This window comes from Electrophorus electricus, chromosome 9 (genome assembly GCF_013358815.1).
Source record: "Electrophorus electricus isolate fEleEle1 chromosome 9, fEleEle1.pri, whole genome shotgun sequence".
Classification (NCBI taxonomy): domain Eukaryota; kingdom Metazoa; phylum Chordata; class Actinopteri; order Gymnotiformes; family Gymnotidae; genus Electrophorus; species Electrophorus electricus.
In genome coordinates, this window is record NC_049543.1 from 4,596,542 (window position 1) to 4,620,000 (window position 23,459).

The window sequence follows — 23,459 nt, forward strand, 5'->3', positions numbered from 1 at the left end:
TGAGTGAGTGAGTAATTGTGTGAGTGAATGAGTGAGAGGATGTGAGTGAATAAGTGCTTCTCTGTGTGTAAATGTGTGTGCACGTGCCTGTGTGTATTTGACTGTGTGCCCCTGTATGTGTTTTAGGAGTTATGTCTGCTCTCCTGCTCATCACTACTTGAGGTAATGGTATCACAGAGGACTTGTCTGATACCATCTTCCATTACTAAATCTGTCCACTGTATCTATATTTCACTACACTCCTCATAGTGTTTGGTGTATTGGTGTATGCTGGACATATGAGTCTGTTCACTTTGCCCATCCTCCATTTCCTGCGTCTGATATCCTTCGTAGTTGAGTTAGGGACACACGTGTACATGGATTCTGCCATACTCTCAAATTAAGTGGGTGTTCAAATTCCTTTATGGTTTTTCCCCTTAGTACACAGGGAGACTTTAGAAGCAAAGGAACCCCATAACTGCTAGTCAAAAAAAACCCCTATTAGTGTCAGAGGTTAAAATGCTTCTTCCTAACGCCTCTGCAGGGTAAACTCTGGTGGGACTTCCAGGAACAGGAGCTACTCCAGACTGGCTCATTCCGACTCACTGCCATAGTGGTGCTCTGGGTGTCCCTGTTAGTCCCGTAACTCGTCACCTGCGGCACCGTCCACCAGTCGCCTCCCTCTGCAGCCCGCTAGCCGCGTGTGCTGTCTGGAAGTCAGCCAGCCCGCTGACGGAGCGCTGAGAATAGATCGGAGGAGAGGGGTCCAATCACACCAGCTCGAGCATGGTGTTCTTGTTCTCTTTCTCTCTCTCTCTCTCTTTTACTCATCAGCAGGACAGTTCCCTATGATTATTCATGGGTTTGTTTGTTTTTTTCCATTACAGCTAAATGATTTGAAAATCATGCTGCCCTGAGTTTCAAAAAACATAAATCTAAGTACATCAGCCTTGCAAAATTACAAATTGATGTTACCATGACTACAAAGAAAAATAAAAACAAAACCTTATTTCTTTACTATAAACATGGGCCAGTTATAGCCGTTTACAGGACAGTGAATGAGTGGTTCGAGGCTAATGTCATCTTTGATATGACAACGAAAAGTGCAGCTCAGAATGAGATCAGGTTCAGCATTTCCCGGCACACATTACAATATTCCTGACTGCATTAGCCGTCTAAAAGCTTGCGACAGCTACGAGCTACAACAGAGGAGAGAGATGACCTGTGGAAAAGGCCTTGCCACCCTGCCAAACTCATATGAAGGCCTGTATTATAGTCCTGTTATAAAAGGCTACGACAAAGGAGTTCCCAGTAACTCAGGAAGGGAGGAGAAAACATTCAGCCATGCGATTTCAGCTTCAGCAGCTGAGTTCTATCAGTGCGGAAGTAGTGCTTTGTGTCCACCCCTGAAAGTCATGATCCATAGGCATCTAATATTGTGTTTGGGATGCACGGTCCAACGTTGGCACAGGCATTAGCTGAAGGGATACAGCATGTCAAGCCATGGTTGACTGACTTATGCAATTTGACATCCATAAAGACCCTCTTTTCTCTCCCACTTTCTCTGTCTATAACACACACACACACACACACACACACACACACACACACACACACACACTTCAGCACACATGAAACAACCCAAAATGCAACATTTGCATTTGCACAGTTATGATATGGCTCTGTCTAATTCTAATTAGATGATAAGTGTAACTTAAGAAATTGGTGAAACAATTGCAAATAAGCAATAATGCAATATATATTCATAAACAGGAGAGGTTGCGAGAAGTTCAATGGGGGTTTAATGGGGGAAGAAGTTATTTTTGCATCTTCACTGGCGTCAAAAGGTGGTCTTGACATGGATGGAGAAAAGCTGACTCAGCAAGCTCCATTTCTTCCTCTAGACTGTATGTGATGACTGAATATCCCTGCTATGATCCCTTTCTCCTCTTCACTCCTCTTGTGTCCAGCAAAGAGCAGCGTCGCTCTTTGAAGATGATGTCTGTGTGGGAGCAGCGCACCAGCCAGATTCGCAAGCACCTGCAGGCCAGCAGTGACACCCTCTACCCCGAGGAGCACAACCCCCGCCTGGCCTCCAGCCAGCACTTGCGCCCGGACATCACCACGCATCTGGACCGGCCGCTGGTGGTGGAGCCACGCTGCGACGGGCCCCCGGGCCCCCATGGTGCCTGGGACAAACCCGCGGAGGCGCGGGGCGAGGCAGGGACACCCGAGGAGCCCGAGCCCGCCGGCCCGGCCGAGTCTCCACACCCGCCCCCGCCGCGCAAGCACCACCGTCACCGGGAGCGTCCGCGCAACGAGGACGGCCAGGAGGCGGGCGAGGCGGGCGAGTTGCCCCGCGAAGGCCGCCGGCACGTGCACCACAGCCGCGGCAGGGAGCCCGACGGCCCGCTCTGCAAAGAGAGGAGCGCCGAGCACAGTCACAGCAGGGACGACGCCCGGCGTCACAAGCACCAGGGCGATGGACGCGGAGCAGGCGAGCGGGAGCACCGGCACCACCACTCGCACCGGGGCACTCGCGAGGGCAACGGCGTGCTGGGCAGTGGCAGGTGCGCCCACCACAAAGAGGGCTCGCGCTCGGCCGCGAGGGATTGTGACAGGTGCTCGCGTGGGGAGGATGCGGCGAATGGGGGCAGGAGGAGGCACCGGCTACGGGTCAGCAAGACCCAGTCCACGCCCGAGCATGAGAAGGAGGAGGGCAAGTCTCCAGGGCAGAGGTAACGCACTGTTCACACCGGGGAGGCAGCTCTCGGATTGTTATTTCTTTTTTTTGCTAGGATAGACTCAACATGGCAATTCTGAAGTGTTACAATTTTTTTTGTTTGTCTTCTAAGTAAATAGAGGCTAGTTGTAGTAGGTGTGGATTCACTGTCAGTCACACATTATTTACAACAACCCTCACTGGTAGTGTTCAGTAAATCCTGCATAGCCGGGTCTCTAATTCTTGCAGCTTAGTGAATCATTTCTTTGCTAAGGCAATGCGTTTCGGTGTAACTGTCCCCGGGAAGCCAGGGCATCTAGAAATATAACAGCAGCGTGATTTCCTGCGCTAGGCATGTGGAGGTGGGCGGAGACTTGCTGGCAGCCACACCCCAGCCGCCTATGGAAGGGAGTAGGTGGGGTCTGGAGAAACCAGAGGACTCGGACAACCAGCACAACATCGGCCGCGCAGGGGGCTTAGGGGTCCATATCCCTGTCACCATCACATCTCCGCCGGGCGAGACCACGCTCATACCCAGTATATGCCGTTCATCACACCTAACACTGCAGAGCAAATGTGTCTCCGTCCCAGTGCCCAGTGTCTAGCTGATGTTTGCTTAGTTCATATTTCTAAAAAGTTCATTACAGTTAGTGTTTCAATTCCAGGCTTATTATTTCCTTATTATTCTAATAATTGTTATTCAGTAACGACTGTAGTTTGTTCATTAGCCACATTGAAACTAATATGAAGAAATGTTGTTGAAAAAGGAGGATACAGTCTGGATCCACCAGTCGGTCCTTGTGTAAGGGATGGAGTTGCAAATATGAACCGTCTGCAATGGAAGACTTAGTTTTAGTTCATTTGAATTTGAGTTAAATGTGGGCTGATGTAAGTGTAAGCTGGATGTGTCTGCTTCAGTGAACAGCATAGACAGCGAGACTGTGCCCATGACGGAGAAGAACCTGGACGAGATGAATCCAAGCGGCCCACGTCCTATCCTCCCCTACAGCTCCATGTTCATCTTCAGCCCGTCTAACCCGTGAGTGTGTGTGTGTGTGTGTGCTTCTCTGTGTGTGTGTGTGTGTGTGCTTCTCTCTGTGTGTGTGTGGTGTGTGTGTGTGTGGTGTGTGTGTGTGTGCTTCTCTGTGTGTGTGTGTGTGGTGTGTGTGTGTGTGTCTGTGCATTCAAAGCCTTTTGACCATTGAAAAGCCTTTTGCTTTATGTTTACATTCTATCCAGTCACTGCTGGCACTCACTGCTGTGAACACACACGCACACACACACACACACACACGCACACACACACACACACACACACACACACACACACACAGAGAAGCACACACACACACACACACACACCACACACACACACACACAGAGAAGCGCGCACACACACACACACACACACACACACACACACACACACACACACACACAGAGAGAAGCACACACACACACACACACACACACACACACACACACACACACACACACACACATACCCATACACAAACTGAAAATGTTGAGCTGAAAAACTGAATATAGCCTCCCTAAACCCTGGCTTGCCTGTCAGAGCACAGTTAGTATGGATTATGGTTATGAAATGTACTCTGTATCATATGACCTATTGTCTTACATAGCTCCATGACTGTTTGGTTGTATGCTAATTCAGTATACTAATATAAAATAGAATTTAAATTGTATTTGCAGGAGTTCCTTTATCCCTTTATCTCAAGGGTTATAAGACTTTGCAATGTGCAATATGCCATTTGTCTTCTGATATGGTTTAATATATAGAATGTTAAAATTCTCCTTTTGATCCATCTTGTCCGGTGTGTGTGCGTGTGTGTGCATGTGTGTGCACCTGTGTGTGCATGTGTGTGTATGTGCTTATGTGTGCGTGTTTGTGTGTTTATGTGGACGTGTGTGTGTGTGTGTGTGTGTGTGTGTGTGCGTGCGTGTTTGTGTGTGTGTGTATGTGCGTGTTTGTGTGTTTATGTGGACGTGTGTGTGGGTGTTTGTGCTTATATGTGTGTGTGCGTGTTTGTGTGTGTGTGCGTGTGTGTGTGTGTGCGTGTGTGTGTGTGTGTGTGTATGCGCGCGTGTTTTTGTGTGTGTGTGTGTGTGTGTGTGTGCGTGCGTGTATGTGCTTATGTGTGCGTGTTTGTGTGTTTATGTGGACGTGTGTGTGTGTGTGTGTGTGTGTGTGTGTGCGTGTGTGTGTGTGTGTAGGGTGAGGCGTCTCTGTCACTACATAGTGAGTCTCCGCTACTTTGAGATGTGCATTCTGGTGGTTATAGCCATGAGCAGCATTGCCCTGGCTGCAGAGGACCCAGTGCAGACCAACTCTCCACGCAACAACGTGAGTGTCTCCCTCCTTTGGAAAATCGCACTGCCATCCGAAACATCCACCCTTTGCTGGAGTCCAGTTCAGCCACGGATGTTATTAAAACACCTTTCTTTTACATCTCATTTTGGATGCCTGTTTGATAGGATATTTGAACTTGTTTTTTGTTTTAAAGGTGCTGAAGTATTTGGACTATGTCTTCACTGGTGTGTTCACATTTGAGATGGTGATTAAGGTTCGTTTTACGTTGATTACTGATTTAGGCAGCTTCAGAGGCTGTTTTTTTAACAGGATCTTGCTGTAACAGTTTCATTTTTAATATGCTGAGTTATATTTATTTCATGAATTAATTACAGGTTAAAGCCCATAGCATAATATTCATATTTCAGTTGGCAAGGTCGTCTCAGAATGTAAGAGTTTATAAAGAGTCAGTACTGTGACCTTTAACCTGCTGTTGTTCTTCTCCGTCCTTCCCAAGATGGTAGATCTGGGCTTGCTGCTGCATCCTGGCTCCTACTTCCGAGACCTGTGGAATATTCTAGACTTCATTGTAGTCAGTGGAGCTCTGGTGGCGTTCGCTTTCTCGTGAGTCACACTTTCATGAACCTTTTCTGCAGTCTGATTCTGATTGTAATGCGCCGCCAGAACCGAAATCCCAACATCGCCATTGGCTGAACTGTAGGGTAGCTTAGAATAGGCTGAATTTCCATGAAGAGGTTCTCTGATTGTCTGTCAGGCGGGGGGATGCCGTGGTAGGCGCTGTTTCCTGCAGCCAGACGAGTCTCTCTGTCTGCCGTAATGGTACAGGTCGCCAGGTGGACACCTGATGTGTGCTAAATTCCTCCCATTCATCAAGCAGCCTGCCAAGTACAGCAGAATGGCCCAGTGTCTAGTGTTTGGCCAACTCATTCTCTAAATCGCCTCTGTCTTCATTGTTCTCTCAGAGGTCAATTGCCCCTGTATGACTACAAGGACACAATTTAGCTGCCCTTTGGTTTAAGTGTGTGTGTGTGTGTGTGTGTGTGTGTGTGTGTGTGTGTGTGTGTGTGTGTGGATGTATTTGAGTTTACCTTAAACAACAGCAGCATTAACTGTACTACCAAGGACAAAGAAAATAATGCTTTATGTAAACAAGAAAGTGTGAAACTGTAATGTTTGCTGATTGGAATGATTTCCTGCTCCTAAGCTAATATAATATGTGCTTGAATCACAGGAAATACACTGAGGACAAATGGTCTGACCGCCAGGATGTGTCAGCGTGAAAGCTGTAGATGCCTCTAAGGCCAAGAGTTAGCCCAAAGTTGTAGTCTGTTCCGTTTCCTGTGTCTCCTTGTTAGTGCTATAATGTCCTGCCCCGTGGCCTTTCTCTTTTCACTCACTGTCCACTCTGTCTCTCTCTCTCTCCCTGCTTGGAATCACATGAAGAAGCTTCATGGGGTAATGCTTTAACTCTCCCTCTCTCTCTCTCTCTCTCTCTCTCTTTCTCTCTCTCTTTCTCAACTCTCTCTGTCCCCGTCTGTCCTCTTGCCTGTCTCTGTGTAAGTCCAAGGGATCCGTGCCCAGCTCATGGGCCGTTAGCATGGGATTTCTTCCCCATGGAACATCGTTGCAACATACCGAACCAATGATCTCTCACCCATTTGTGTGTTTGCTCGATCACCCAACTTCTCATTGCCTAAACCTCCAAATCAGCAAAGGAAATCATCTCTCGTTTTCATATTGTCTCTCCATACAAAATGTTTTGTGGCATCTGGTAGCAATGTGAATGCCAGCCTGAATTCTCATGTACTTCCAGAGCATTAATTTCAGATCAGTGCACGTGAATGCCAATTTAACAGAGGCCAGTCTAGTTCTACTTAATGCTGTTCATACCACCCATGCCCACCCAGCCAATCACAGGCCTTCTTCTTTCGTCTATAGGCAGGAGCAAGGTGAGCACCGTCGAAACGCCAGCGCATGTCACCATGCAGTTCACTGAGGAACTCATGAGGAACTCATGTAACCATGCAGTTCACTGAGGAACTCATGAGGAACTCATGTCACCATGCAGTTCATTGAGGAACTCATGTCACCATGCAGTTCACTGAGGAACTCATGAGGAACTCATGTAACCATGCAGTTCACTGAGGAACTCGTGTCACCACGCATTCACTGAGGAACTCTTTACTGCTCCAGAGATGTGTTGCCAGCTCTTTGTAAACCACTGACTCTGTGAAATTAGCTTGTAACATCAACGTTATGCTCAGAAGACTCTTTTCATATGACTTTCTGGGTCTGCTTTAATCAGATTGTTCTATCATTTGTTTACATTAAGCCCCCCATTAACTCTTTGGAATCGGCAACTGATGTTTAAAGTATCACCAAACAAAAAATCTTATGAACTGGATTTCTCAGTGAACACTGTGTTTTGGAACGGGCGTCTTTTCTGGGATACCATGTTCATCAATCAAGCATTAAGTGGGATAGCCAAGGTTATTTCACCTGTATTTATGTGCTACACTCCTGTCGGTTGTACAAATGAAACAACCGAAAATCCCCTGTCGCTGTTAAATGTGGCAGAAAGATTCGAGTGGCAGCTTGGCATGCCATCTTCAGCCATACACCCACAGCCTTTGCTTGTCTGTTCTGTAGGTCTTTGCCACACTACCTTGAAACATGTTCTCCTTTGAAGCACATTTCCCCACTCATCAGAGTGTCTGTGTGCTGCACTATTTGTACAGTGTGTTTAAGCTAAAGGCCAAGAGGCTAAAGAGCCAGAGAACAACAATGTCTCTGCTTTCTTATTCAAATGTTTCTTGTAGTCATGTGTCCTTAGAGGCTAATGTGTATATCTGCTAGTTCTGCCATAGTCTGTGAGTCATGTCTTGTGAGCAGTCATAATGTTTTTGCCCTGTGTGTGTTTTGTTCATTCATTAGATCGCAACACAGTGTGAACAGGTGGGGAGCTCCCTAAACGCCTCCTTTCTCCTTGACTCACGGGCCCTTTCACGCCTTCTCTCTGTGTCTTCTTCCTGGGGTTAAGGGACAATGTCTCTTAAACAACTCTGTGAAGTGAATTCTGTGCTGGACTGGGGGCCTCTACACTGGACTTTCTGATAACTTTCAACAGAAACCATGATAAGTGAATGAACATAGCTAGTGAAACATCACTGAACATGCGTAGGGTTCTGCACAAGCTATTGGAAAGACCAGTGTGGTGTAATTTATTACATAGTACCTGTGAGTGTGTGAGTTTTGTGCAGTGAGTTCAGTCTGATCAGGCCCTGGACACGCCAGTCAATGCATGCTGGACTAATGTGCATCAGATAGCATGGGTAACGTGCATGCCAGTATAGAGCCTTGCGACTGGACCAGTGGGGTAACCCTGCCATGACGTATGTGGTCATGCTCTTAAGTGCTGTGCCCATAATGTGATGGTCTCCAGAGAGAGCAATAGATTATGGGTAGCTTTGGTATTTCTGCACTGATTGGTTCAGAGAGGAATGTGATATGCCTGCCCTGGGCTGTTTATGTTTAGGAGTGGGGATAATGATGTGAGACAGAAACTTAGAGTGTTCGGAAGGATGGGCAGGTGATAGTGGTGAACTTCTCAGCTTTTCAGTTTCATTTCACTTAATTATCATTGCGACAATATTTCATATGTTTGCAAAGCATTGATATAATGCATTCTGTATTCATTATTTATAATTCTCTAAGTAAATGGTAGGCCAATGGTGACCGTTGTTTGTAAGCATACTCATAAATTCCTTTGATTGGATTATTCTCTCAGTATCTACATGCACATACTCATCTTGCGTCACCGTGACTGAGATAGTGAATGAGATGTGATGTGCTATTGTTTTTCTTGTTTTATTGCTGCACTGGAAGACCAAAACGGTACCTGCACTATCCGATAGGCCCTCATTCAGTTTGCAGCAATACATTTTCCTGGCAAAATCCTCGTACGAGATCTTGTGCGTCATTAAGATGACGGGAGGTGAAGAAGGATTTGCCCCTTGGGTTGTGCCGGATAAAGGCGAAACTAAATTGATGCAGCATTAACTTGGTTAGGATCATACATTCTTCATCATCATCACTGTATATTATACAGAAATTCAACATTAATCCATGCACTCGCTGTCTAGTGTTTTAGCAAATTGTAAGCATTAGTAATATACCTCTGATGAGACCGTCTTTCCTGCACACCCCGTTACGTCACACCCCGCTACGTACGCCTGACCCGGGGTTGTTTATTTGAATATCCAGTCACAGGTGACGCCGCTTGTGCTTTGGAGAAACGCAGCGTTGGAGGCTCGTCCTTTTAAGGCAGGTGTCCAGCTGAGAGGCTTTCGCAGAAGGCAGCGCTCGGTCACCGTGCAGAGGCACGCCAGGGTTTCGCTGCATCTCCTGTTTTAAGGCCTTTTTTCTTTTCTTCTTGACTGGGTTTGTTTGCCTCCTGATTGATTTTTTCTAGGCGCTCAGGATGGTGCTGCTATAAGCCCCAATATGCCCTAGTATGCCCTGGTTTGCCCCTTAATTAATGCGGCATCTACGCCATAATACCTGCCTTGTATGGAAGACCCCTTTTTTTGCGCTTGTCCTCAGAGGGACGGTTCTTTTCCCACTGGGGGGAGGTTCTTTTCTGCTCTAGGAATTTGATGCACTGCTGTGTTTAGTTGAACACGTTGCCCTTGGTATTTTTGCATGTTTATACTGGTCTTAGGAAGACGCTAACATGTCAGGATGCTTCAAGGAGACTAACTGCTTTTCCTGCATGCCTCTTAACTCGGTTAGCTCGTGTAATGTGGGATTATATGATCTTTACTCTCTGTTCATGTGCTTTTGTGCTACTAGCCCATTGCTGGTCGGGTGTAATATTCAGATTAATTATATGCAGCTGATGCAGTGTTTTTGTTTTCCTCTTTTGTTTTGAGAGTTTCTAAAACTCATCTGCGTTAGAGACTTCACTTTTGGTATGACACAGACAGCATCAATTAATTCTCAGACTCACTCTAGCATCTGGTCTAGAAAAAGAGTTCTCTAACAACGATAGCTATTTATTCTTTAACAAAGGTAGCCGTTTGTTCTGTACCAAAGATAGTGGTTTGAGAGAAGTCTAGTGTGGTTCACCTTGAGTGAATAGGCTGAGTGAACAATTACGCTCTTCACTCTGCACTCCATAGAGGCACTAAAGGCAAAGACATCAGTACCATTAAGTCCCTCAGGGTGCTGAGGGTGCTTCGGCCTCTCAAGACCATCAAACGACTGCCAAAACTCAAGGTAGGAAAAACTGTTAGCTGTCCTTCCATGGTTTTAGTCATGTGCTTTGCATTTGTTTACTTTTGACTATAACGTTAAGGAAACCCATGTTTGAATTCCTGTAGGTTACAGGTATGTGTGTGTGTGTGTGTGTGTGTGTGTGTTCTACAGGCTGTGTTCGACTGTGTGGTGAACTCCCTGAAGAACGTGTTGAACATCCTCATCGTCTACATCCTCTTCATGTTCATCTTTGCCGTTATTGCTGTGCAGCTCTTCAAGGGCAAGTTCTTCTACTGCACAGATGAGTCCAAAGGGTTGGAGAGGGACTGCAGGTAAGGCCGGAATCTCCTCTCCCACGCCCACAGTGCCCTCTGCTGGAACACACTGTTACTGTCCTAACCTGACGTTTTGAGAAGGGAGCATGCAGAGCCCAAGCGTCTGTCGTGTGGAGCAGGTTTCCGTCATTTAGCAAGCCTTGATATTGCTTACGTCAGCTGAAAATAATCATGTGTATCTATAACAACAATTCGTTAAATATGAAGTATATCTGAGATATGATGTGGTCTCGTTATTTCATGCGTGTGTGGCTTTCAGAGGGCAATTCCTGGACTATGATAAAGACGAGGTGTCAGCCCAGCCTAGAGAGTGGAAGAAGTATGAGTTCCACTACGACAACGTGCTGTGGGCTTTTCTCACTCTTTTCACCGTATCCACAGGAGAGGGTTGGCCCACGTGAGTCACACACACACACACACACACACACACACACACATTTTTTACACTTTCCCAGTGAGCCTCATCTAATGGCAGTGCCCTTTACTGGTGTCTAGGTCCCTACTCCCTCCCCTCAGCGTTCAGGGCAATTATTCAGTTGCAGCCTTTCACGTTTATTCCCGCTGTGCGTGTTTGAAGGGGTTCAAAGCCCTGTAAAAGCCTCGCTGGTGTTTTTGCACCTCCTTTGTCCTGTCTGCCCTCGACCGTGGCCTCCTCTGATCTCAGTTCAAAGGTCCATGTCAGTTTGAAGTGTTGCCCTTTCCAGAGTCTGTGCAGGGAGCTAAACCCTGCTCTCTAAGGGTGGTGGGAGGGTGGGGGGTTAGCCCGAGAAGCCCGCTGGCCATGACCAGGTAGTAGGGGCGGCGTTTCTCCCTCCAGGCCCCTGGGTAAACGGCCACAGGTGTCCCCTCATTATGTGGGATTTATATGTCTTTGGTAGGAGAGGTCCTGTTGAAGAGGTCCTTGAAATGATCACCAGTGCAGTTCCTCCAGTCTAAAGCCCATGTTGTTATATCATACCCTGATGCATGCTGTGCAGAAAATGATAAACTTGTCCATTTTAGGTTAGGTTAAATAGTCAATTAAATATAGTCTGTTCCTCAGAACCGAGAGGGGCCAGTTTTTCTTCATTTTTTACTGTATTTTTATTACTGTAGTAGTGCTGCATCCTATAATGCTAATGTAAAAATGTAGTGCATTAAACATCCCACATCAAGGCAGTACATAATAATGGGTAAAAATGGCTAGTCTCTTGTAATCTGTAATCTGCAATCCCATGGCCAGCTAGCACGAAGTGCTTGTATGGTTCTGAAGCAGACTACATATTATGTAGACTACATATCAAAGATAGGACTGGTTTCTTGATGGATGTAGTCTGTAATCTGTAATCCTGCGGGTTTTACACTGAGTGCTTGTCCTTCTGCCAGGGTCCTGAAGCACTCCGTGGACGCCACCTTCGAGGACCAGGGGCCGAGCCCTGGCTACCGGATCGAGATGTCCATCTTCTATGTGGTCTACTTTGTAGTCTTTCCCTTCTTCTTCGTCAACATTTTTGTGGCCTTGATCATCATCACGTTCCAGGAGCAGGGTGACAAAGCTCTGTCTGAGTGCAGCCTCGAGAAGAATGAGGTAGGGCCCACCCGCACGAGGCCAGAGGAATGGGATTATTTGAAATGGGGGTTTTTGTTGGCCCTGGTGTGTTTGGTTAAAATGATTAAGGCACACCCTACTTCCTCAGAGATGACATCGGATTTGGATTTGTGCATGAGACCAATACTGCTGAATGTATGCTGTTTCTGTCAGTAACACTGCTGTTACGGAGTTAGAATAGATCAACCCAGCAAGATGTTTTGATGAAACAGTGAAAAGCAGCTGTGTGTTTTGGTTGGATTTTACTGCTTGAGGTCAAACGTGTCCATATAGAAGATCGAAGCAAATCCTTCGATCCCGTGTCCCTAGCGTGTTAGCCAGGAATGAAGCTATGTTGAAGTCTCCTGTAGAGGCATCGGTTAGACGTGAATCACATACATACACCCACATGCGCAAACACACACACACTCAAGCACAGGCACAATGCGGAGATGATGCTGAGCTGTCCGTCAGCTTACAATGGAATATGACCATGGCAACAGCTACAGATGTCCAGAGAAACACTGAAATTGATTCAATTGTGAGACTTGATTGATTCATCTGCCTGTACCACACACACACACACACACACACACACACACACACACACGGGCATGCTCAGTCTAGCAGAAAAGCACGCGTTGGACATCTCTGCCGTCGCCTTGGAGACATGGCCAGCTGGGCTATAGGAGCACAGCCTTAGACCGTCTTGTGTGTTCATACACTAGCCCAGCACGTCTCACTCCCTACAGCACATACCCAAACCTCAGGAACAACAAAAAGAATGAATTGCATAAAAACTATATTTTCTGGCCCAGTGTTTATTCCTTAATTTCTATCCTGTGTTAAAAGTATGCAGAGGACAAGTTATTTTAAAAATTATCCTCCATATATCCCTTCTTATGCGCTACTGGTGGATTTACTCCAGCATCACTTCAGGCCCACATCCCTAAGTGAAGTTTCAGTCGAGTTCAGTAGTGATTCTGGCCTGTCTTTGTCGGTAAGGGAACAGGTTATTCAAGAATAAACCACTTTATATGGCCATTTTTATCCATCTTCTGCTGGTTTGGTTTCTTAACCACTTTTGGCTTCTCGAGAACAAGCGCGGCTCCAGAATGAATCGTCCCTCCACCCACAGATGCTCAGAGGTCACGTGCATGACGGTCGTATTTAGCTAACGCTGAAGGACCGTGGCTGTATCAGCACTGGCGGTGCCGACCACCTCGTAACTGCTTTCCATGTTCTTCTCGCTGGCCCTCCCTCAGAGAGCCTGTATCGACTTTGCCATCAACGCCAAGCCTCTGACGCGCTACATGCCCCAGAACCAGCAGTCCTTCCAGTACAGGATGTGGAAATTCGTGGTCTCGCCTCCGTTCGAGTACTCCATCATGATCATGATTGCTCTCAACACTGTGGTCCTCATGATGAAGGTCGGCATCCACCTCTTCTCCGTCTGTTTTCCATGTTTATTTACTGTTTTTTGTCCTCTTTAAAAAAAAAAAAAAAAAGAACTCATTTTACTATGCTGAAGTGCATCCTGAAATCTTTGGAACTAAGTGAAATATTGATTTAATTCTCGCCCGATAGTTCTATGGCGCGCCGGATTTTTACGAAGCCATGCTGAAGTATCTCAACATAGTCTTCACTGCCCTTTTCTCGCTGGAGTGCATTCTCAAGATCATCGCTTTTGGCCCTTTGGTGAGCTCCCTCCTCCCTGGCCCACAGCATTCCTGTTTGTCCAGGCCCTCCGGTGCTAGAAACGCAATTAGGCATTTTAGGCGAGTGTTGAACGGGCCGTCTTCCTGGCAGGCGTGTGAGTGATTTCGCTAATCCCCTGCTCTCCAGAATTACCTGAAGGATGCCTGGAACGTGTTTGACTTTGTCACGGTGCTGGGGAGCATTACTGATATCCTGGTCACCGAGATCAACGTGAGTAAAAGGGAACCAGTGTCCAGCATGCTCTCCATTAACATGAGTAAATATGGCCCAGGGAGGACATCTCAGCAGGGGAGGGAGGGAGGGAGCGAGAGGAGAGGGAGAGAGAGAGAGAGAGAGAGAGAGAGGAAAAGGCAGGAAGCGAGCAAGGGAGGGGTGAAAGGAGGGAAGGATGGAGCGAGGGAGTAAAAAGTTGGTCTGTAAACAGCTCATCTTGAAGCTGGGACAGTGTAGCGCAAAGCCATCAATACAATATTATAATAAGAGCCAAAAATAGCCAGACCAAACATAAATACTGTACATAACCTATAGGAACGTTTAGTTTAGTTGCATTTAATGTGTTAGGTTTATATTTTCTGCCCATTTCAGAGTTTTATGTATAATACATTCTATACTGGACATATGCATTAAGCAGATGTACTAAATGGAACTGTATGTCCTAGTCCACATATCATTGTCAAATACTGTTACTAATGTTAATGTTTGTAGTGTAATTTTCTCTGTACATGACAGCTGCTCATGCTGTCTTTCATTTCTTTTGGACTTCTCTCCCTTTCTCTCTCTCTCTCTCTCTCTCTCTCTCTCTCTCTCTCTCTCTCTCTCTCTCTCTCTCTCTCTCTCTCTCTATCTCTTGTGCTTTCTATGTACCTGCTTGGTTTTCTGTTTGTTCGTTGTCCTAACTCCATGTTGGCGGCCATAAAATATGCACGTCATTTCTAGACGACGGTGAGTGGCACGTCTTCTTGTCCCTTTGAACACTCATTTCACCTTCTGAAAATGAATCTGTTCTCTGTCGTTTATGTGTCAAGTGTTTTTTTCCAGCAGGCCCTGGGCACAAGTGGAAATAAAGTGCCTTTGTTTTAACAGGGACATCTACCATATAATTATACCATATAATTACCAGTTTAGTGTAAAAACCGATCTTGCCTTTAAGGAGTGATGGACATTTTGTTAAAAAATATTTTATTATATCACTGTTGCGCATCACCACAGATTATATGTTGATGTTGTCAGATTATACCTAATTTTATACGCCTTATTTCTGTCTGCATTGTATTTCTGTGATTCCCAGATGAGCAAACAACATGGTTTCTTCATTGCTCAATATTTTTTCATTGCAGTGTGACACTGATGTATCTGAACACTCTGTGCATGATACCGGTTAACAACAGACAGAACTTTGATGTGGCTCTCCAGAAGGAGAGATGGAAATCAGCTTTGATCCTTATAATATCACTGCCAATAAGATATTAGTCTAGGGGCTTTGTGGTTGGTTAAACACTACAAAATCCTTGTTAAATTGACCACCGATTTTGTTTAAGTCCAGCCAGACACAAATAGAAACTTTGCTGTGAAAGACAACATTGCTGTGTAGTAGGTCTCTGTCCAGATGAAGATATTAACACAAAGATGTGTGTGTGTGTGTGTGTGTGTGTGTGTGTGTGTGTGCGTGTGTCTGCGTGTGCTGCTCCAGGATCGCCTGTTGAACCTGAGCTTTCTCCGACTCTTCCGGGCGGCCCGTCTCATCAAGCTGCTGCGTCAAGGCTACACCATCCGAATCCTGCTCTGGACCTTCGTGCAGTCCTTCAAGGTAGGCCTGCTCACACACACACGCCCGCCCCCCAGGGCGAGCCCCCCTGGACCAACGCTCGAAACAGCAGCCCACAGCAGTGTTGCCTCTCTCTGCAGGCCCTGCCCTATGTCTGCCTCCTCATCGCCATGCTCTTCTTCATTTACGCCATTATTGGAATGCAGGTCAGTGCACCCATAAACGCGGATAAGAAAAAAGCGGATACTCGCAGCCTTCGTGCGGTTTGTCTGCAGTATCATCTGCATTTGCCGCTGCCCTGTCTGTGCAGGTCTTCGGAAACATCGAGCTGAACGAGGACACGGCCATCAACCATCACAACAACTTCCGCACTTTCCTGCAAGCCCTCATGCTGCTCTTCAGGTGACGGTGCACCTCCAGCTCCTGTGCGACGCGGCACACGCAATGCTTACACGAGGTCTAACCCACTGGACTGCAGTCAATCCGTGATGCGCTCGTTTACCGCACCAGTCGTTTTTGCATAATTTGAAGGAGTCTGAATTATGCTCCATATCCTTTTGCTTCGTACATTTAAACCCTCGCAGGCGAAAAGGCTGTGTGCTAGTGTACACTCTTAAACCTACACTAAAATTAAAATGACATTTCACTGTCCCCCATGGCCACTGCGTACCCTGCCAGAGGAACTGAGTAATGAGCCCCGAACTGAATATTGTCCTCGTGTCTTACCACAATCCATCTGTTCTCTGGAGGGCTGTTTTTTCTTCATTTTTTGCTCTAATGCTTTGCACTAAGACAGAGCCACTGCAGGGACATCTGGGTTTGTTACTGTGTCACAAGCTCTGCCAGAATTTGCAGGAAAGCGTAGTTGTTGGTGATGGTTGCTAATGGGGTGCGCGACTGCTTCGCCCCCGGGAAAGGGGTGCAATGTTTCTCTTTCACTCTGCTACTCTCTCTCTGTCTCTTCTGTCTGTCTCTGTCTTTCTCTTACTCTGACGCTCTCTCTCCCCCATCTCTTTCGCATGCTCTCTCTTACTTGATCTCTCACTTTCTCACATTCTTCTTCTGTCTCTCTCTCTCTCTCTCTCTCTCTCTCTCTCTCTCTCTCTCTCTCTCTCTTCTGTGGAGGCTCTCGGGGAGCTGTTAATTGGTTGCACAGTCAGGAGGTTGTTTGTGTGCCCCCAGTGTTGGCCTCCATGTGGCCCCTGATTAGAACATTACCACTGTGATGCAGTGTTCCCGCATGCGCCTGGAGGTGTATGCGCGAGAGCTCGCATTTGTGCATTGGCCTCCGCACAAATTTTGATCTATACCCACCTCTGACATGTCTACGACAAGCTTCAGCCAAGCTGCGTTAAGTACGGCTCTCCCTACCACCCGGTTCTCTTTCCATCTGGATGTCTTTCCATCCCTCCCCCTCTCGCGCTTTCCCTCTGTCCTGCCCCAGTAAGATGCCCCTAGATGCCACCTAGAGGACCAGAAGAGCTAAGCCTTCGGATTTTCAGACGTTAATGAACCCACATCTTCCTCGTCAACCCCCGGCTGAATGCCAGGTGAAGGGGCCCCGGCGTTACGCTAACGGCTGCCACTGGCTTAGCACAGTCCAAACTCCTTCATCTGTTGGCAGAGACAGCCAGCTCATGTCAGCTTTTCTCCTCCACAGTCCCACGGATCCTCACCTGTTTCTGTTGGCTTTCCCGTAGTCTGTCTCCCTAAGCACACTGATTCTAAACGGCAGTGTAGCTCCACGTTGTGCATGTTCCAACGCGTGCATGATTGTGTGTGTGTGTGTGTGTGTGTGTGTGTCTGCTCAGGAGTGCCACGGGGGAGGCCTGGCATGAGATCATGCTGTCTTGCCTCAGCCATCAGTCGTGCGACAAGCTTTCGGGCATTCTGGGAATGGAGTGTGGCAGCGATTTCGCCTACTTCTACTTCGTCTCTTTCATCTTCCTCTGCTCCTTCCTGGTCAGTGCTACAGAGGTCAGGCTAGGGTCACACTCAGCTAGCCTTATTATGCATTATTTATGAACCAAAAATATGAGAAAAATCTCTGGCATGAAACATTTCACCCTGAACTTGGTATTCTTTTCTCAAAAGACATTTCTTTAACTCTCTCTTGAGAACACTGGAATGATAACAGTTGCAAGCATGAGTTTTAACCAAAAATGGCCTTTCTTCCCTAAAACAGCTGTAAACGTGACCTTTTCACACAGTGCAGAGTCTCTTATAGTGATTTACATTACGATCTCACTGGCGGGTGTCTATGATCTTCTCCTCTCTCTCTCCATTCCACAGATGCTCAATCTGTTTGTGGCTGTGATCATGGATAACTTTGAGTACCTGACACGAGACTCCTCCATCCTGGGCCCCCACCACCTGGATGAGTTCATCCGTGTGTGGGCCGAGTATGACCCTGCCGCATGGTACGTTCCAATCCTCGAGCACCCCTCACAGATGGAGACCCGTTTTCGTGACATGCCTAGTAACGTGGCGCATCAGCTGTACTGAGATTACATCCATGTGGGCCAGACAGCCTCAGGGGACCTCAGGTTAAACCGTACAGGTTCTTGTGAGAAATGTTTTCCCTAGCTGTGTCTCTTCTGTAGATAATGTTTGAAGGAACTGTTGCCTCTGAGTATCTAGGAGACCTGCACATGCACAAGCCACAGGAAGGCTTATGGGAGCACATGTGCCTGTCTGTGTCCAAGTCAGCCCTCTGCCTGTACTGATGTCCTCTCCAACTCTTCCTTACACCTGTGTCATGTCTTGCTTGTTTTCTTCACAGCGGACGGATTTCCTATAAGGATATGTACAATTTGTTGCGAATTATCTCACCCCCCCTTGGCTTAGGAAAGAACTGCCCTAATAGGGTAGCCTACAAGGTTTGCAACCCCAGAAACTTCCTCCACTCTCGTGGGCTCTGTGCACCATGGCCCACAGACCCAAACTGAATGGCTGTGCACTAAATGACTTGCCTATACACTAGGCCTTGCCCTTCAAGACTTGACTCGCTTATGGGTAATGTTGCTGAATGGGAAACAAAGCTTTCAAAGTCACGAAAATGATCAGCAACAAGCCAAACTCGAACCAAACTGCAGCATACAGTATTTCATTATGCACATCGCTTATGTACTTTACTATTGAACTTATAAAGAATATGTAATAAAAATACTTCTATTGTCTAATATGACAAATGTGATACATGAATCATACTGAATTATGCTAAACTCCAAAAAATCCAGTGATGTTTCAGTGAAACCCAGTGTGCTAAGTGGCCAGTTCTAAGCAGATTGGAAGTGGATGGTCACTGACAGACTGCTGGCGTTGAAACCTTTGTTTCTAAGCACTAAAAGAGGAAACCCCAAGTGATGTCTCTCAGCATGCAGAAGTAGACATCGTCCAAACAATGCAGCCATTCTGTCACCATCCACCATATGTGCACCTCACTCTGCTCCATTTCATCTGTCCCATCAGGGATCAACTCCTCTCCCCTGTGACCTCTGACCTCTAGGATCCATCTTTGACCCTGCCCTGGGCAAGGATGGCATCCCTGTCCATGACACTCTTGGAAATCTAAATAACGCAGATTTCTGTTTTTTTTTTTGTTTGTTTGTTTGTTTGTTTGTTTTTTGGTTTGTTTTGTTTTCTTTTTTCATTTTGTCCTGTTTTCCCTAAACTTCATTTCCTCCCGTTTGTCCTCCTTTCCGTCTCTCTAACTCCCCATCCTTGTCTTTTATTTTGGGCTTTCTTTCACTTTCCTCAACACTGTGAAGTGGCCGTATCAAGTACCGCGATATGTATGAGACGCTGCTCCACATGTCCCCACCTTTAGGTTTGGGAAAGAAATGTCCACCACGAATCGCCTACAAGGTAGCCCCGACTTCACCCGACCCCCCTCTGCTCGCCCTGTCTTCCCATTGGTTTATCTTTCAGCCAATCTCTGTGCTCGGCAGTGTTTTCCCGCCCCTTGTTTCCTTGTTTTTCGTTTTGCCCGCTATTTGACCTTTCTCGTGTGGCCCCTCCTCCTCTCCCTCGCTTTTCTTAGACCACTGTGCCCCCCCCCCCCCTTCCAGAATTATTGCAGTATAACACACTTCATTAATTGCGTATATTCAGTTGAATATCTTCTTTGAAACAGGGTTTAATTAGCAATGACGGTCAATCTGTGAATTGGAAATATTTTGCTTTCAAAACAGTCACCTTTCACATTTATTCAAGTATACCCTTATACTGCATTGTTTGTGCACCATATAAATAGATCGGGCAGAATAATTCTGAACAATAGTTCGCTTCACGTTATACATCAGATGTTTTCTAAAAAGCATTAAACCATGCCTGACAAAGATGGGCCTTACTGGTGTTGGACGGTAGTTGGCTGATTCATTCCAGGCATTATATATTTTGTAGATATGGTCCTTTTTTTTAAGTGGCCCCAGATTTAGCGTGGAGATCTTGCTGTACATTATTAACCTTTAACCCTAGAGCAGAGTGTGGCCCTGACACCTCCTACCTCTCATCCTCTTCTTTGCTGTGGAGCAGTGCATATGTATGTATGTGTGTTGCCTGAGTCACTGAACCGTGAGAGCTTTACGCTCTCTGTTTCTCCCTCCCTCTGCCTTTTCCTCTGTCTCTCCCTTCTCGCTTGCGCTCCCACTCTCTCATCTGACACATCCTCTTCTCTCTCTCTCTCCCTCTTATTTTGCATCCTCTTCCCCACCCTGCTGTGCGGGAGGAGGGAGACGGTTGTGTGTGACAGCCCCCCCCCTCTCTACTTTCTTCATTCTGACTCTGCTCCATTCTTGGTTGTCTATTCCTTTGGTTTATCCATTTCCTTTCTGCTCTTCGCACCGCTACCGCAAGTGGATGTGTGCTCTTTTAGTTCAGGGGAGCTCAACCTCCATGACCCCGCAGAGATTGCACACCCAATCAATTCGACCAGTGCTCCAGATCTGCTGCTTGTCTTAAAAGGCACTCAAAAGTCACAATAAACACATATGCACAGTTTAGATGGGACCTGCATGCACCTGTGCGCTGGGTGTCAATGGCAGAGTAGAGCTCCTGTGACCTTTTGGTTATGTGTACACGCTTCTCTTTTGTCAGTGTCGATCTTTCACTGATGCTCTTTGGTTGCAGACTGTAGCCTATAGAAGTGAATGTGACTGTAGAATCCTGTTATGTCTTCGTCCTCGTATTCTGTCATTTTGGACAAAACATTTTGTGTGCTTCCAAACTGAGAGTTGCGCCACCTAGAGACGTGAGGCATGCGGGCCACGAGCTGCAATTTAACCCACAACATAGTGAGCCAGCAAAAAAAAAAAACAAAACACTCAGGAGCACACAGATGGTTTTGGCCGGAGGCGTCTTGCTGGTCTGGCTGGTTCTGCATTTTGGTCTTAGCCGCGGCAGGGTACGAGTGTGTCTCTAACAGTCGTCCTGACTCCCCCCAGCGGCTGGTGAAGATGAACATGCCAATCGCTGATGACAACACAGTGCACTTCACCTCCACGCTTATGGCCCTGATCCGCACTGCGCTGGAGATCAAGCTGGCCTCAGGTCAGTCACAAGCCTTCCCTGGCCTGCGCCGTCTGCTGGAGTATCCTTCCAAACAGCAACTCTTTCCAGCTAGTGGGTCACTGAGCTGTGATTATTAAGAATATGGTGATTGTGAACATGCGTGCAAATGTGCTGTTGAATGTTAACTGTGGTAGAGTCATGCAGACATTCAGCTTCACTTTGTCCCCTTTGTTGAGGGTTGGTAGTGGGTAGGGTGCTGCAAATCCCATCAGGACTCATTAGAGGGGTGTGTGTGTGTGTGTGTGTGTGTGTGTGTGTGTGTGTGTGTGTGTGTGTGTGTGTGCGCGTGCCAGCAATGGGGTGCCTGAAGGCTTTCTGAAGCTTCACTGCCTTTTCTCTGTTTCCCCGGGAACACTGGATTTGCTCATCCGCACAAAATACAAAATGTAGCTTGACAAGCGTTTGTTTGTGGGTCAGCTTGAATTTTGTTTGAGGATCCACAAATGATGCATTTTCTGACAGGGCACTGAAATTCCAAAGCCCAGCAAAGAATATATTACTTAATAGAACAGCATTAATTTCACTTGATGTAACATGGACTTGTGGCTAGTTTAGTTACCCATCACTTCCCAAGCAAACGGTCATCAATCCTTTGTGGGACATGACAGGGTATTTCTGACAAGAGTCACCCATTTTTTCCTTGGACTGCGTTTGGTGTGACTCTCTGACCTGTTAAACTCCCGGTCTGTCCCTGTGTTCTGCAGGAATGGTGGCCCAGCGCCTGTGCGATGCTGAGCTGAAGAAGGAGCTGGCCACTGTCTGGCCCAGTCTGTCCCAGAAGACCATGGACCTGCTGGTGACGCCCCACAAACGTAAGCGTAACATTAGCATGTAGAGTTGCCTTCAATTGACACCAGATCTAATGGACTTGAGCCTAGACCAGCATGCTGTGACTCTACTGCCATCTAGTGATAAGAATAAGATCCTTGGCTCCTTCAGTTGCAGAGTTTATCATGGAAGTAGTTGGAATCTCATTATTATTGATGAACCAGAATGAAGGCATAAACTTGACCAGTGATGTATTGCTCTCTCTTGCAGCCAATGAACTGACGGTGGGGAAGGTGTATGCTGCTCTCATGATCTTTGACTACTATAAGCAGAACAGGGCCAAGAGACTGCAGATGCAACAACAGTCCAAAGAGCAGCAGACAGGACCTGGTCCCCAGGTTACATGAACACACACACACGCGCACACGCACACACACAAACAATTACATCTACACGTGACTGCTAATATCAACGTATGTTCACATTGTCTGCGTATACATGTGTACAGACGGGTATCTTGTTTTCTCCATTATGTTTAACTCCATATTTATATTCACTTGGGTGTATAATATCACATAATGCCACGCCTGCACAGTAATCGAATAATAAACCTGGATTTTGAAAGGTTAACTCCAAATGCACTGAAGGTCCTGGTGTGTATCTCTTGACGATTCTGCACGATGCCAAGCTGGTGTGTAGTAGAGCTCATGTGTCCTCTCTTGGCTCTGTGTAGAATAACGTGGCAGCTCTCCTGGAGCCTGTCCTGCCTCTGTCGCCCATGCAGGATCTCAGCAGGAGCCGCTTGGAGCATCCGTCAGACACCCTGCTGCTTGCTCGACCCAACTCTGCTACACTCAACAACGGGCACACACTGTAGGCCCTGATCTGTGCACACACACACACACACACACAGAGACTACACTTACAAACCACAAACAGTGCACCATAGATATACTTGCATACATACATCGCTATATACTAAACTATGTACAAAGCTTATATCTTATTCTTGGATTTGGTCTTGTCTGTGTTATACACACTTGTATATGTTGTTGACTTGTGTTATGAAGGAAATCTAGCCATGATAATACCATCAAAGGCTCCTCGTCATGGGTGTCAGAAAAAGCCAAAGAGGTCCGCAGGTCAAAGAGGCGACCGATATCAAGAGGCCAATCAGAGGACATCTCGAACGCAAACGCCACCCAGGTATTCGGTCTTAAAAGGTCTGCTATACAATCTGTTTTGTCAAATTATGTGTATATTTGTGTTGAAGGTGTGACAGATTGTGTGTGTGTGTGTGTGTGTGTGTGTGTGTGTGTGTGCACTCATGTGTGCACATGTTTGTGCGTGGCAGGTTTCAGTGGAGATGAGGAAGATGGAGAACAGTGCCATCACAGCGCCCCCTGTTGCTTTGGAGGGGCAAGGTCGTGCTGTGTCCATGCCCA

The 23,459-nt window shown here is 46.8% G+C and overlaps 1 protein-coding gene across 4 annotated transcripts in view; it reads left to right on the forward strand.

The window, feature by feature from the left end:
• cacna1ba (calcium channel, voltage-dependent, N type, alpha 1B subunit, a) overlaps nt 1-23,459 on the forward strand; it is a 98,991-nt gene that overhangs the window by 68,943 nt on the left and 6,589 nt on the right. The window contains exons 19-47 of one of the 4 annotated variants that reach the window (XM_035530142.1): nt 127-162; nt 1,950-2,717; nt 3,054-3,238; nt 3,620-3,740; nt 4,937-5,066; nt 5,227-5,286; nt 5,530-5,636; nt 6,477-6,488; nt 7,968-7,988; nt 10,214-10,310; nt 10,461-10,621; nt 10,884-11,021; nt 11,990-12,191; nt 13,457-13,621; nt 13,779-13,889; nt 14,037-14,120; nt 14,847-14,852; nt 15,601-15,717; nt 15,816-15,881; nt 15,986-16,077; nt 17,487-17,637; nt 17,968-18,095; nt 19,446-19,542; nt 21,120-21,225; nt 21,951-22,058; nt 22,285-22,412; nt 22,748-22,887; nt 23,085-23,220; nt 23,369-23,459. The exon at nt 23,369-23,459 is cut by the window's right edge and continues 20 nt beyond it. In XM_035530142.1, the coding sequence (XP_035386035.1) occupies nt 127-162; nt 1,950-2,717; nt 3,054-3,238; nt 3,620-3,740; nt 4,937-5,066; nt 5,227-5,286; nt 5,530-5,636; nt 6,477-6,488; nt 7,968-7,988; nt 10,214-10,310; nt 10,461-10,621; nt 10,884-11,021; nt 11,990-12,191; nt 13,457-13,621; nt 13,779-13,889; nt 14,037-14,120; nt 14,847-14,852; nt 15,601-15,717; nt 15,816-15,881; nt 15,986-16,077; nt 17,487-17,637; nt 17,968-18,095; nt 19,446-19,542; nt 21,120-21,225; nt 21,951-22,058; nt 22,285-22,412; nt 22,748-22,887; nt 23,085-23,220; nt 23,369-23,459 (3,764 nt within the window). Of the gene's footprint in view, nt 1-126; nt 163-1,949; nt 2,718-3,053; nt 3,239-3,619; nt 3,741-4,936; nt 5,067-5,226; nt 5,287-5,529; nt 5,637-6,476; nt 6,489-7,967; nt 7,989-10,213; nt 10,311-10,460; nt 10,622-10,883; nt 11,022-11,989; nt 12,192-13,456; nt 13,622-13,778; nt 13,890-14,036; nt 14,121-14,846; nt 14,853-15,600; nt 15,718-15,815; nt 15,882-15,985; nt 16,078-17,486; nt 17,638-17,967; nt 18,096-18,457; nt 18,555-19,445; nt 19,543-21,119; nt 21,226-21,950; nt 22,059-22,284; nt 22,413-22,747; nt 22,888-23,084; nt 23,221-23,368 lie in introns of all 4 variants that reach the window. The other 3 variants (XM_035530143.1, XM_035530144.1, XM_035530145.1) reach the window with 3 other exon arrangements.